General features: G+C 34.7%; 1 protein-coding gene across 10 annotated transcripts in view; it reads right to left on the bottom strand.

Annotated features, from left to right (window-relative positions):
• Positions 1–15215, bottom strand: part of EPHA5 (EPH receptor A5) — a 317046-nt gene that overhangs the window by 96909 nt on the left and 204922 nt on the right. For all 10 annotated transcript variants that reach the window (XR_010841009.1, XM_059066492.2, XM_059066495.2 and 7 more), the window contains 2 exons: positions 13499–13623; positions 773–932 (listed from right to left, as the gene is read on the bottom strand). Coding sequence is in view for 9 of the 10 variants with exons in the window: in XM_059066492.2 (XP_058922475.1) it covers positions 773–932; positions 13499–13623 (285 nt within the window). In the remaining variant the exon portion in view is untranslated. The remainder of the gene's footprint in view (positions 1–772; positions 933–13498; positions 13624–15215) is intronic.

Here is a 15215-nt window from a genome sequence, read left to right as displayed (position 1 = left end):
TATATATATGTATTATATATGTACAAACAAATACATTTACACATACTTGACATTTCACACTACTTCTCTGTGTTATTTTCTTCATAACAAGACATTAATAATGTCAGTTCTTTCTTCTATAAACAAGGCAAGTTATTGCTTTCTCCTAATCCTGCTTTTAATGTGTGCATTAGTACAAGTAAGTAATCTAAAGATTTTGTTTGACATTAAAGAAGAAAAAGTTTCATACTATTTTTACTATTTTATGAAAAGAAAGGTACAAGAAGGGTTTTCCAGAAATATTTCCGGACCCTCCACTCAGAGATGTTGCCAGAGATTTTGATTTTTTTTCAAAACAATCAGACTCATTCCTTAGAGCACCATTTTCTTGCCAAACTCAATGCTAATGAAAGTTCCCTGTGGAATTTTCCATAGAAAGACTAAGCCTAGTAACATTGTTCAATAAAACAAGTAAAAAGTAAATGGCAATAATTCAATAAAGTATGGCAACTGTGGAAAGAAAGTCTTTAAAAGCAAGGTTTAAACAGTTCTTAAGGATCTCCTGATGTTTCATCTCCCTGTAGACTAAATGCTATGAGGATCAGGGACCGATATGTTAACCCGCTAACCTCCCGTAATAGCATGACAGATGCTTCCTACCTGAAGGAGTAATGCCTGGGAGAGAGAGAAGAAGCGGGAGACTGACAGAATGCCCAGGGAGAGTATTGATCAAATGACTCTTTTCTGGTAACCATTACAGAGACATGAGTTGACAGTAATTAAAATGACTTACACACTGGGATGGTTTCAAACTCAAATCTTCGACTGAAGACACCATAGCCTGCTGCTGTGCGTGCTCGAATTTGGAAGACATATACTGAAGCTGGTTTCAAGCCCTCTGCAGTTATAGTTGTCTCTTTAGATTTGATAATTGTATAGCTGGTCTCTTGGTCCTTGGATTACACATGTATATGCAATAAAAAGAAGTCAAAAAATGAATTATTAGTGACAGCAAAACACAAAATCAAAGATAAGAAAAAAATCAGAAACTAATAGATTTGCTATTAGTACAAATATGATATTTTACAAACAAAATCCTATGCATCCTAGCTGTGTTAGTTATATAGAACCTTAAAGTGTTTTCTAGACCTCATAGATGTAAGATACGTTCTCCACCCATCCACCAAACTTGCCTTGGGCAGAAACAGATATGTAAACTTTAAAAAAAAAATTTCCAGGAGATACACTATTTTACAGACTCTAATTTATTATTGCTAATTGTGTGCTTGTTTTTCTCATAAATGATTTATTGGAGTGCAACTAACATGCTGCTTGTTTATAGAGGAAGGTGACAATGTCTGATATATAGCCAGGTAAGACTTATGCCTTTTAACTTTAGTGAATTTGATTCTTTTTAAATTTTATTTTAAATATTTTTAATTTTTTAAACATCTTTCTTGGAGTATAATTGCTTTACAATGGTGTGTTAGTTTCTGCTGTACAACAGTGAATCAGCTATATAAAAACATATATCCCCATATCCCCTCCCTCTTGCATCTCCCTGCCAACCACCCTATCCCACCCCTCTGGTGGACACAGAGCACCGAGCTGATCTCCCTGTGCTGTGCGGCTGCTTCCAACTAGCTATCTATTTTACATTTGGTAGTGTACATATATCCATGCCACTTTCTGACTTCGTGCCAGCTTACCCTTCCCCCTTCCCATGTCCTCAACTCTATTCTCCACGTCTGTGTCTTTATTCCTGTCCTGCCCCTAGGTTCTTCAGAACTTTTTTTTTTTTTAGGTTCTATATATTTGTGTTAGCACGAGGTATTTGTTTTTCTCTTTCTGAATTACTTCACTCTGTATGACAGTTTCTAGGTCCATCCACTTCACTACAGATAACTCAATTTCATTTCCTGTTATGGCTGAGTAATATTCCATTGTATGTATGTGCCATATCTTCTTTATCCATTCATTCTGTAGATGAACACTTAGGTTGCTTCAATGTCCTGGCTATTGTAAATAGCCCTGAAATGAACATTGTGGTACATGACTCTTTCTGAATTATGGTTTTCTCAGGGTATATGCTCAGTAGTGGGATTGCTGGGTCCTATGGTAGGTCTATTTTTAGTTTTCTAAGGAACCTCCATACTGTTCTCCATAGTGGCTGTATCAATTTACATTCCTACCAACAGTGCAAGAGGATACCTTTTTCTCCACACCCTCTCCAGCATTTATTGTTTGTAGAGTTTTGTTTGTATTTTTTTGTGTGTGGTACGCAGGCCTCTCACTGTTGTGGCCTCTCCCATTGTGGAGCACAGGCTCCAGATGCACAGGCGCAGTGGCCACGGCTCACGGGCTTAGCTGCTCCATGGCATGTGGGATCTTCCCAGACTGGGGCACGAACGCATGTCCCCTGCATAGGCAGGCAGATTCTCAACCACTGCACCACCAGGGAAGGCCTGTTTGTAGATTTTTTTGATGATGGCCATTCTGACTGGTGTGAGGTGATACCTCATTGCAGTTTTGATTTGCATTTCTATAATGATTAGTGATGTTGAGCATCCTTTCATGTGTTTGTTGGCAATCTGTATATCTTCTTTGGAGAAATGTCTATTTAGATCTTCTGCCCATTTTTGGAATGGGTTGTTTGCTTTCTTCGATATTGAGCTGCATGAGCTGCTTGTAAATTTTGGCGATTAATCCTTTGTCAGTTGCTTCATTTGCAAATATTTTTTTTCCCATTCTGAGGGCTGTCTTTTCCTCTTGTTTATGGTTTCTTTGCTGTGCAAAAGCTTTGAAGTTTCCTTAGGTCCCATTTATTTATTTTGGTTTTTATTTCCATTTCTCTGGGAGGTGGGTCAAAAAGGATCTTGCTGTGATTTATGTCATAGAGTGTTCCGCCTATGTTTTCCTCTAAGAGTTTTACAATGTCTGACCTTTCATTTAGGTCTTTAATCCATTTTGAGTTTATTTTTGTGTATGGTTTTAGGGAATGTTCTAATTTCATACTTTTACATGTAGCTGTGTTTTCCAGCACCACTTATTGAAGAGGCTGTCTTTTCTCCACTGTATATTCTTGCCTCCTTTATCAAAGATAAGGTGACCATATGTGTGTGGGTTTATCTCTGGGCTTTCTATCCTGTTCCATTGATCTATATTTCTGTTTTGGTGCCAGTACCATACTGCCTTGGTTACTGTAGCTTTGTAGTATAGTCTGAAGTCAGGGAGCCTGATTCCTCCAGCTCTGATTTTCTTTCTCAAGATTGCTTTGGCTATTCAGGGTCTTTTGTGTTTCCGTACAAATTGTGAATTTTTTTTGTTCTAGTTCTGTGAAAAATGCCATTGGTAGTTTGCTAGGGATTGCATTGAATCTGTAGATTGCTTTGGGTAGTAGAGTCATTTTCACAATGTTGATTCCTCCAATCCAGGAACGTGGTATATCTCCCCATCTGTTTGTGTCATCTTTAATATCGTTCATCAGTATCTTATAGTTTTCTGCATACAGGTCTTTTGTCTCCTTACGTAGGTTTATTCCTGGTATTTTATTCTTTTTGTTGCAATGGTAAATGGGACTATTTCCTTAATTTCCCTTTCAGATTTTTCATCATTAGTGTATAGGTATGCCAGAGATTTCTATGCATTAATTTTGTATCCTTCTAGTTTACCAAATTCATTGATTAGCTCTAGTAGTTTTCTGGTAGCATATTTAGGATTCTCTTGTATAGTATCATTTCATCTGCAAACAGTGACAGTTTTACTTATTCTTTTCCAATTTGGATTCCCTTATTCTTTTTCATCTCTTATTGCTCTTATCCAAAATTATGTTGAATAATAGTTGTGAAAGTGGGCAACCTTGTCTTGTTCCTGATCTTAGGGGAAAGGTTTTCAGTTTTTCATCATTGAGAATGATGTTGGCTGTCGGTGTGTCATATATGTCCTTTATTATGTTGAGGTAAGTTCCCTCTATGCTTACTTTCTGGAGAGTTTTTATCATAAATGGGTGTTGAATTTGTGAAAAGCTTTTTCTGCATCTATTGAGATGATCGTATAGTTTTTCTCCTTCAATTTATTAATATGGTGTATCACATTGATTGATTTGCATATATTGAAGAATCCTTGCATTCCTGGAATAATACCTGGTTTTGGTATCAGGGTGATGGTGCCCTTGTAGAATGAGTTTGGGAGTGTTCCTCCCTCTGCTATATTTCGGAGGAGTTTGAGAAGAATAGGTGTTAGCTCTTCTCTATATATTTGATAGAATTGGCCTGTGAAGCCATCTGGTCCTGGGTTTTTGTTTATTGGAAGATTTTAAATCACAGGCTCAATTTCAGTGCTTGTGATTGGTCTGTTTATGCTGTCTGTTTCTTCCTGGTTCCTTCCAGGGAGGTTGTGCTTTTCTAAGAATTTGATCATTTCTTCCAGGTTGTCCATTTTATTGGCATATAGTTGTTTGTAGTCATCTCTCTTGATCCTTTATATTTCTGCACTGTCAGTTGTTACTTCTCCTTTTACATTTCTAATTCTATTGATTTGAGTATTCTCCCTTCTTTTCTTGATCAATCTGGCTAGTGGTTTATCAATTTTATCTTCTCAAAGAACCAGCTTTTAGTGTTATTGATCTTTGCTATTGTTTTCTTCATTTCTTTTTCATTTATTTCTGATCTGATTTTTATGATTTCTTTCCTTCTACTAACTTTGGGGTATGTTTCTTCTTTTTTCTCTAATTGTTTTAGGTTTAAGGTTAGGTTCTTTATTTGAGATGGTTCTTGTTCCTTGAGGTAGGATTGTACTGCTCTAAACTTCCCTTTTAGAACTGCCTTTGTGGCATCCCATAGGTTTTGAGTCATCGTGTTTTCATTGTTATTTGTTTCTAGGTACTTTTTGATTTCCTCTTTGATTTTTTGGTTATTTAGTAGTGTATTGTTTAGCCTCTATGTGTTTTTATTTTTACACATTTTTTCCTGTAATTGATATCTCGTCTCATAGAGTTGTGGTCAGAAAAGATACTTGATACAATTTCAATTTTCTTAAATTTACCAAGGCTTGATTTGTGACCCAAAATATGATCTATCCTGGAGAATGTTCCATGAGCACTTGAGAAGAAAGTGTATATTGATATTTTGGGATGGAATGTCCTATAAATGTCAAATAAGTCCATATTGTTTAATGTATCATTTAAAGCTTGTGTTTCTTTATTTATTTTCATTTTGGATCGTCTGTCCACTTGTGAAAGTGGGGTGTTAAAGTCCCCTACTATGATTGTGTTACTGTCAATTTCCCCTTTTATGGCTATCAGCATTTGCCTTAAGTATTGAGGTGCTCCTAAGTTGGGTCTATAAATATTTACAATTTTTAATGAATTGATTAATTAGATTGATCCATTGATCATTATGTAGAGTCCTTCTTTATGTTTTGTAATAGTCTTTATTTAAAGTCTCTTTTGTCTGTTACGACAATTACTACTCCAGCTTTCTTTTGATTTCCATTTGCATGGAATACCTTTTTCCATCCCCTGATTTTCAGTCTGTATATGTCCCTAGGTCTGAAATGGGTCTCTTGTAGACAGCATATATATAGGTCTTTTTTTTTTTTTTTTTTTTTTTTTTGCGGTATGCGGGCCTCTCACTCTTGTGGCCTCTCCCACTGCAGAGCACAGGCTTTTGACATGCAGGCTTAGCGGCCATGGCTCACGGGCCTACCTGCTCCATGGCATGTGGGATCTTCCTGGACTGGGGCATGAAACCATGTCCCCTGCATCAGCAGGCAGACTCTCAACCACTGCACCACTAGGGAAGCCCTATGGGTCTTCTTTTTGTAACCATTCAGCCAGTCCATGTCTTTTGGTTGGAGCATTTAATGTATTTACATTTAAGGTAGTTATCAATAAGTGTGTTGCTATTACCATTTTCTTAATTGTTTGGGGTTTGTTATTTTAGGTCTTTTCCTTCTCTTGTGTTTACTGCCAAGCAAGTTCCTTTAGGATTTGTTGTAAAGCTGGGTTGGTGGTGCTGAATTCTCTTAGCTTTTGCTTGTCTGTAAAGGTTTCAATCCTTGTTGGGTAGAATAATCTTGGTTGTCAGTTTTTCTCTTTCATTACTTTAAATATGTCCTGCCAGTACGGGGATTCCCTTGTATGTTATTTGTTGTTTTACCTTGCTGCTTTTTATATATATTTTTTGGTATTTAATTTTTGATAGTTTGATTAATATGTGTCTTGGCATTTTACTCCTTGGATTTATCCTGTATGGTACTTTCTACGCCTCCTGCACTTGATTATTTCCTTTCCCATGTTAGGGAAGTTTTCAACTATAATCTCTTCAAATATTTTCTCAGTCCCTTTCTTTTGCTATTCTTCTTCTGGGACCCCTATAATTCGAATGTTCGTGCGTTTAATGTTGTCCCAGATGTCTCTGGGACTGTCCTCAGTTCTTTTCATTCTTTATTCTGCTCTGCAGTAGTTATTTCCACTATTTTATCTTCCATGTCAGTTATCCATTCTTCTGCATCAGTTATTCTGCTATTGATTCCTGTAGAGAATTTTTACTTTCATTTATTGTGTTGTTCATCATTGTTTGTTTGCTCTTTAGTTCTTCTAGGGATTTCTTAAATGTTTCTTTTATTTTCTCCATTCTATTTCCAAGATTTTGGATCATCTTTACTATCATTACCCTGAATTATTTTTCAGGTAGACTTCCTATTTCCTCTTCATTTGTTTGATCTGATGGGTTTTTACCTTGCTCCTTCATCTGCTGTGTATTTCTCTGTCTTCTTAATTGGCTTAATTTACTGTGTTTGGGGTCTCCTTTCTGCAAGCTGCAGGTTCGTAGTTCCCTTTGTTTTTGGTATGCCCCCAGTGGGTAAGTGTCATTCAGTGGGTTGTGTAGGCTTCCTGGTGGAGGGGACTGGTACCTATGTTCTGGTAGATGAGGCTTGATTTTGTCTTTCTGGTGGGCCAGACTACATCCGGTGGTGTGTTTTGGGGTGTCTATGACTTTATTATGATTTTAGGTAGCCTCTCTGCTAATGGGTGGGTCTGTGTTCCTGTCTTGCCAATTGTTTGGCATAGAGTGTCCTACAGTGTAGCTTGCTGGTCATTTAGTGGAGCTGGGTCTTAGAGTTGAGATGGAGATCTCTGAGAGAGCTTTTGCTGTTTGATATTACATGGGGCCAGGAGATCTCTGGTGGACCACTGTCCTGAACTCGGCTCTCCCACCTCAGAGGCTCAGGGTTGACACCTGGCTGCAGCACCAAGACTATGATTGTGGAGGCTTGGTGATTCCAAAATCTGATAGTAGGCCAGCAGGCTAGAGACTCTGGGAAGAGTTGCAGCCCAAATGAAGGCCGCTGGCAGAATCCCTTGAATTTGGTTTCTAATCATATTTAGGGGTTGGGAGAAGTAATGTGACCTTCACTGAAGAACTTTAATTTTAACTGATTAAGTGGAAACAGTGAGATTTAATGAAAAAATTCACATAAGCAAAATATTTTTTTCCTTTTTAAAAACTTCATTTTTTCACTTTCATAAGTTTGGGCTGGGTTAGTAGTGAATGGAGATGAAGGGGAAAAAGTCACTGAAAAGATAGCTTTGGAAAGTGAAACAAAGAGGAACTATTCCTATTTTGACTGCTAACAAAAGTCTAGACAAACCATCTATAACTCCTCATTATCTCTGATGTTACCGATCTGAATATAAAGTGTTAGATACATAAAAATTTAATACACATTCCCTGCTTTGAACTTTCTCTTCCCTTATGTTTTTTTGTGTGAATTTTTGGCTAAGTTTGTTTTTTCCTTAAGGTCTTTTCAAACGTATTAAATTTCTAATAGATATTATAGGATGAGTTAAAGATAGGTTATGGTTAGAGATTTTATTCCCCTTTTTTAAGAATTGGCTTTTACTTAAAATAATTATTGATGCCTGTAAATCATTATTTTCTAAATATTTCAGGGAATTTTATCTTTACAAGCTGAAAAATTGTATTGATTTTTAAAAAAGATCCAAGGGGAACAACATGCAAACGATTTATTTTTCCTAAATAAGAAAAAAAATTGAAAACAAGAAAATAACATTTACTTCTCAAGCACTCTAGTAGGGAGTAAGGTTATTATTTAATGTTCATAATGCTATTAAAAAGTAAAACAAATGCAAACCACACTCCTTGTCCCTTGAAGTTTACAGCATGCCATGCTGTGCCTTTAGTGTGAACACTGAAATCACGTGCTAAAACACAGCAAACCCATTTTTACTTTTATCCTCAGTTTCCTTATCTGTAAAATTGGGATAAAAATTGGTGGCTGGATATCTTCACAGAGATGTTGTAAGAATGAAACATGTAATGCATGTGAAAACATGTATTAAACTGTAAAGCACATGTTTTAATTGTCATAATTATTATTTTAATTTTTTTCTAATTTGACACATCAAAGTCAACTTCTAACCATACTCTATGCTACCACCAATACTATCTAAAATAAACAATGTGTAAATATTCTTCCCTTAAATCAGTTTACCATTCCTCATTTAATATGTTCAAACATATAAAATTTTCTTAGGGTTATGTATATCCAAATTTCTCTCTAGATAGATATGGTTTAAATTGTAATCCAAATAGGTTTTTCTGATTCAGTCTACATAAACAATTGATCTTTGTTGTTTTTAACACTCACGTTAGTTTAAGTGCCTAGTCTCTAAAGTGTTTAGGAAACTTTGTTAGAGTTTTCAAAGAATTTAAAGTAGAAAAATAAATTCTATAAAGTTTTACCTAGTAATGTTAGTCATTTTCTTCACTCAGAAATACTTACTGATCTTGTCTACTCTATTACCCCTTCTATGTATTAGGGGTAGAACAGTAAAAAAAGCAAGCAGGAAATTTCTTGATGTGTTCCTTTTAAAAGGGGTAAATATCTTCTATAAACTATTATAGTTACTGACGCTCTGAGTACACTCAAGTTTATGACTGAATGTGTTAGACTTTTTTAGTAATATTATCCTTTACAGTTTGGCTGTGATTGAATCAGTAATTTTCATTAAAAATTGATAAAATATTTGTTTGTTACTATTTGAATTTTGTTCAAAGGGAATTTGAGTTCATGAGAAAAATCCAGACAAAACTGAAGATATGATTCTGGTATATTTGATATAATTAGGATTTTTACATGAAGTATTAACATTTATATGTAAAGTAAGATTTTTTTTAATGAAAAATAGCATAGGAATATCAGGGTTAGAATTCCAACCATATTATTAACTAAGTACATGTGTAAATGTGGGTATGCAATTCAACCTATATTTTTCTTCTTTAAAATAGGATGAAATTATTTATCAAGACTCTGTGAGGACACAGAGATAGTGATAATATACATAGCACCCAGCACAATCTTCTGAGCATTAGAGCTTCTAGGTAAATTTGATTTTACCCTATAGCATGATGGCAAATTCTTCTACTGAAAAGAAAAAAATATATATTTAACGGCTTACATGAATGTAACTCTTAACTATTGAAAAAGTAGAAATTGATAATTTTGTCAAAAAAAAATCATTGCAAGGAAACTGGAATGCTGTTCCTTGAAATAATGTATAATCTAACATCAGTTGATTATACAAAATTATACAACATTCCATCTGATTTATCTAACATTATGTATGTCTCAGTGGTTCCTTATCACGGTCTAATGGTACGTTGTCTCTCTGAGTTAGTTGAATACTATATTATTGAAGAAACTTAGCAAATATATCTAAGGGATCAAAACCCATAAATACACATTTTGAATCCTCAAATTATCTTCCAAAATTTGCTTCTGATCCACTCCTTTAAATCATCCTCATAAATTCCTCCATTTCACAAACCTATATACACATCTTCAACACCCACAACCAAATGTTGCCAGGTCCTTGGTCAGGGTAGTGGTTTGCTGCCTTCATGTCCCAGCTGAGCAAATGAGCTACATTCCCCAGCTGCTTAGCAAACACTGTTCACAGGCAGCGAGGGGAGGGCCTCAGCAGAAGGAGCCAGCTGGCAAACACCCTGCCAAAGGGCAGCTTCCCTTTGCCTCTGTCTTTAATTAAGAGATGGCAATGGGCCCATCACCATGCAGGAGCAGAGAGGCCCAATGACCTCTATTAGAGCAGGGCAATCACAGGCAGAAATGCCAGCTGGCGAATGTGTGAGCCCTGGAAAGCTCTGCCACCTGTGTCTGGCCAAGAGCCATCCAATAAAATGGTGGTATCATTCTGAAGATTCAAAATGAGCTCTGGAAATCTATCAGGACCCCCACCTCAATACCTGGTATAACAGCTCATTATCCTGTTTTTTTTTCCTTCTTAAATTGTTAAAAAAAATCCCAACCTTTTTGTGTATTTTACTGGTGTGCTTAATAATTTTGCTTGGCAAAAAAGTCTGGGAATTAGTATTTTCTCTGGAAAATGGAAAACATTGACCAAAAGTTAACTTCCCCAAAATAATATATAAGGGTTGCTGCATTAAAAGCATGTACGTAGGCAACTTATTCATTGATTGAGAATATGAATAGAAATATTTTTCCCCAAATCATTTTTTCTTACTTTCAGTTATGCAGATAATAGAATGTATTAATACAGCTTTAAATATAAAACCAAATCTTACTGAAATAAATATAAACATGAACTATAAAGAAAATATTTCCACAACATGGATAAAATTAATTAGAATGAACATTAATAGAAAAGAACTCTGCCCCACCACTTGTTGAGTAACTCCTTGTTTTAACAGAAGCAGCAGCTTAAAAGGAAAAGAAAAAGATAAATTCTTGTTCCTAATGAATATTATGTATATGAGACTTATGCATATGCTGGGAAGTAAGAGTAAAAACAATCAAAGGTTACTCATAAGGGGAAAAAAATCAGGACAATTTCCTTAAAGACAAAAAAAAGAAAAACAAACTCATTGGTCCAGCTAGTTGCTTCAGGTAAAGAAAAACTATGCAGGAAAACAAGTACTTGTTAAACTTTTAGTCGTCCTGCTGTTGAACTTTATTTCATCTAAGATATGTATTTGAATATACATATATACATATACATATATACATATACATATATACATATACATATATATGTATATATATGTATATGTATATACATACATAGTTTTCATAGTACAGTTATTTTAAAATGTCATTATGCACCTCAACTTCTTTTAAAATCAATTTTAACTACAATAGAAATCTGGAAACTTAAAATGTTTACAAAAGAATTCATAAATATATATATATATTTGCTTAGTTTTGCATTAGTATGCAGTAATAAAGCTTACAAAAACTTGAGAGAGAATGTAAACATTAATTTAACCAATTGTTTTTGGATACTGCATGTGCTTAAATTGTTGACTTCTAGAATTGGCAATTCAGTTTGGACCACTACTCCCAGAGAAACGGGAATCAGTGAGGGTATTAATATTATAACATTTTATTTGATTTACCCTATTTTTTTTTCGGTAAACACTGTAAACCTTATCGCAACATAGCTTTGTCTCAGAGGTATTTTCTTAGGACACTCTTGGTGAATAATGTATTAAATAATATATTTTTTTCTGAAATATAAGTATCTTCATTTGTGTTCCCTAATAATCCACTAGTTACATGTAATGCCACCAGCAAATCATTCCTAGAGACAACTATTTGCGCTTTCATTTATCTATTTATAAAATGAATATATGAATATTGTATAGACATCAAAACCTAAAAAGAATGTAGATAACCTCACTCTCTCCTACATAAACTTGGCTGTTTTGTTCTCTGTTTTATCTTTACACAGGTAATTGTTGAATCAATGATGAAAGAGTCAATTAAAAAATGCTATGAATTGGGACTTCCCTGGTGGCACAGTGGTTAAGAATCTGCCTGCCAATGCAGGGGGCCCAGGCTTGAGCCCTTGTTTGGGAAGACCCCACATGCCGCGGAGCAACTAAGCCCATGCACCACAGCTACTGAGCCTGCGTTCTAGAGCCCGTGTGCCACAACTACTGAAGCCCGCGTGCCTAGAGCCCATGCTCCACACCAAAAAAGCCACAACAAGAAGCCCGCGCACCGCAACAAAAAGTAGCCCCAGCTTGCAGCAACTACAGAAAGCCTGTGTGCAGCAATGAAGAACCAATGCAGCCAAATAAATAAAATTTATTAAAAAAAAAAAAAACAGTTGCAAGAAAGTTTTTAAAAAAATGCTATGAATTACTTCAATGTATTTCAATGTTTTATCTATAATCTTTCATCTATGCATATAAACGGAATGTTGAATTTTTAAGTAACTTTCATTAACAGGATATCAGTATTTCTCATGATACTTTTGCATTAGCATAAGTGGGACTATTCATTCCCCCTCTCATTTCCAATGTTCTACCTTGGACAATTTCTTAGGTATTGCAGAGTAAGTTTTTGAACTTCCACCCTTTTCATTCTTCCCTAAGAGAGAAGGAGCGATGTCTCTGGGAGTTTGGGAGAAGCAACTGGGTAAGTGTGGCTGAGCCCTACCTTTCCTTCTCTTTTGGGATCTGCTTCTCTGCATTATGTCAGCAATCTTTTTTTACTCCTACTTCCATAGGACACATATGTCTGGGCCAGGGTCTCCTATCCACCTCTTAGAGACTAGTTTGGGCACTCATCTATCTTTATCTGGTCTATTAGAACTCAGGTTGTTCTAAGTAGTATATGCCATTCAGATCTAGTCTGTACAAAAAATCACAGTAAAATAGGGTGGGAGTTGTTGCTTCCAACATGGAAGCAACAAGGTGGCTACATATCTAAGCCAGATATTCCAGTCCAGCTTTAGAAATTATAAGTTCATCTTTAGTTTCCACCTTTTTATTCCTTTATCAATAGCTCATTTGGTTGTGGATTCACAAAAGAGGAAGAGGGATGATTATTGCCTTTAGATTTCAACAACTTTTATGGCGAAACATGTGAGAGTAGACCTAGGAGCCAACTCAGTGAAGAAGAGGAAATCAAGAAACTATAAGGAATGTGAAGCATACACTTCCAATTTTATGCCCTCAAACTTTTAAAATAAATTTTATGCTACAGTGTTAGATTTTTGTTATAGATTTTTTAAAATTATAAGGTACATATACACCTTACCTGCCTATACTTCCTTAATAGTATAGGTATTATGCAGGGTTACTGGCCATAAGAATGTGTTGTTCCCTGTGGTACACTGCAGTTACTACTGAATGTTAATAACTCCACTGTTTGGGACACTTTGAAAATGTCCTATGACTTCATCTTTTAATGCTGTGAACCCTAGTTAAGCTAATGTTAGACTCTACGGCAGTATCCTGGTGGTGTAAACTATTTGGCAGCAGCAGAACACAAATAAAGTGCTCCCTGTACACTTCCAGCCTTCATAATCATGACTGTAAGTCAATTGTCATTGATTTACACATAAAATTACAACACCCTTTTCTACAAATTGGATAACTGCAGTTGCTAAAATTAAAAAAATAAAAGAAGAAGAAAAAGAAAGGATATTCTTTATTCTTAGTCCCACCTTTTCAAAATATTTGATTTCATACTCCAGGATGATTCCATTGGGGCGATCTGGCTCTTGCCAAGACAAAGAGATGCTGTTTTTTGCAATTTTCCCCTTTTTCACATTGGTGACTGGAGAAGGAGCTGCAATATAAAGAGTAACATGATTAACAGAGCCTTGAAATTACACCTGTCTATAATGTATATTGGGCATTCTTGACATGTAGAGTAATAAAAATCCCAAATAATTAAATTTTCATGTTACTTGGAAACAATTATACTTTATATACAAGTTTTTACAGATTTTTAAGTGTTTTAAAAAATATAAATCAAATAATATCCCGAGAATTTTCTATAATAAAATTGTAGTCACACAGAATCTTAAGTCTACATTTTCTCTATAAAGTTTAGATACATAAACTATCTTACTTTTTATAGAATAAAGATGTTCTTGATGACCTTATGTATATTCTATATTCCTAAAATTTGCAGACTCTGTATAATATATCCCATTACACTAATAATACATAATTATCTATATTACCATTTTCATGACATTAAAACTCTTATAATTTCTTAGTTTTGAAATCATATGGGTCCTATAACCACTGAAAATTCATACATTAAATATAGTGGAGTTTTTCTTTAAAATATGCTATTGAATGTGTTAATATATTGAAAACAATAGCAAATAAAAGAGACATTTTCCTTCATTTCCATTTCCCCAAATATTTCAATAGAAATCACAACTGCTTATGGTGTTCATTGCTATTTGCCAGTGTCTATTAAATGCCACTGATGAAAATTTTAAAAAGATATGCTATTTTAGGTATATCTGAATATTTTGAATTTGAAGTCACACATATGAATATTTATTTCAACATCCATTTTTATCAATTTGCTAAGACTTGTATAGACTCTGGGTTTGACACCATAAAGAGGTATTGACAAATACTTTTCTTGATGTAGATAACCTTTATTTTTGTAGTTTTCAGCTTTTATAGACAACCAAGGGAAAAAAAACCATCATGGACTACTGAATGGTATATATATATATATATATATATATATATATATACACATTATATATATATACCCACACACATATATATGTGTGTGTGTATGTGTAAAGAGATAGAGAAATAATATATAATATACATATTTTATATATAAAATATATAGTATATACATATTTTATAATGTACATACATTATATTTTTATATATACATATATATTTATATAATGTATACATATAATAAGATGGAAAAGAGGTCAGCCATAGTGAGTAGTGTGTAACCACAGGCTTAGCCCTATGTGAACAGTATTAGACATCTGGTGGGATTAAAATGTAAAGATATGTTATATACATATACATATATATGTATATAGTATTTCTAGCTATTTTAATTTCCAGCTGTGTTCAAACAAAGTAATACACTGTAATTTGTCATGTTTAATTATTTTTTTTACTCCTCTGAAAATGTAATCAAATCAGAGGCACCACTTTGAGCAACAGAGAGCAAAAACAAAGTTTAGAACTGTTTGGTGAGCCCCATACTAGTATGACAAGGGGGTGGGGAAGAGGCTCATCATTTAAAAACAGCAGTGAGATCCTGTCACTCCTCTGTGCCTCTCTGTCTCACTGCAGAGTGAAACCCAAATGTGCAAATGCATACAAGCATCACTGCCATATGGCTTTCTACATCTCTGACCTCATCATCTCCTGCTACTGTTA

This window comes from Kogia breviceps, chromosome 6 (assembly GCF_026419965.1).
Source record: "Kogia breviceps isolate mKogBre1 chromosome 6, mKogBre1 haplotype 1, whole genome shotgun sequence".
NCBI lineage: Eukaryota > Metazoa > Chordata > Mammalia > Artiodactyla > Physeteridae > Kogia > Kogia breviceps.
Note: the sequence above shows the minus strand (reverse complement) of the source record. Positions and strands in the feature narration are given on the sequence as shown.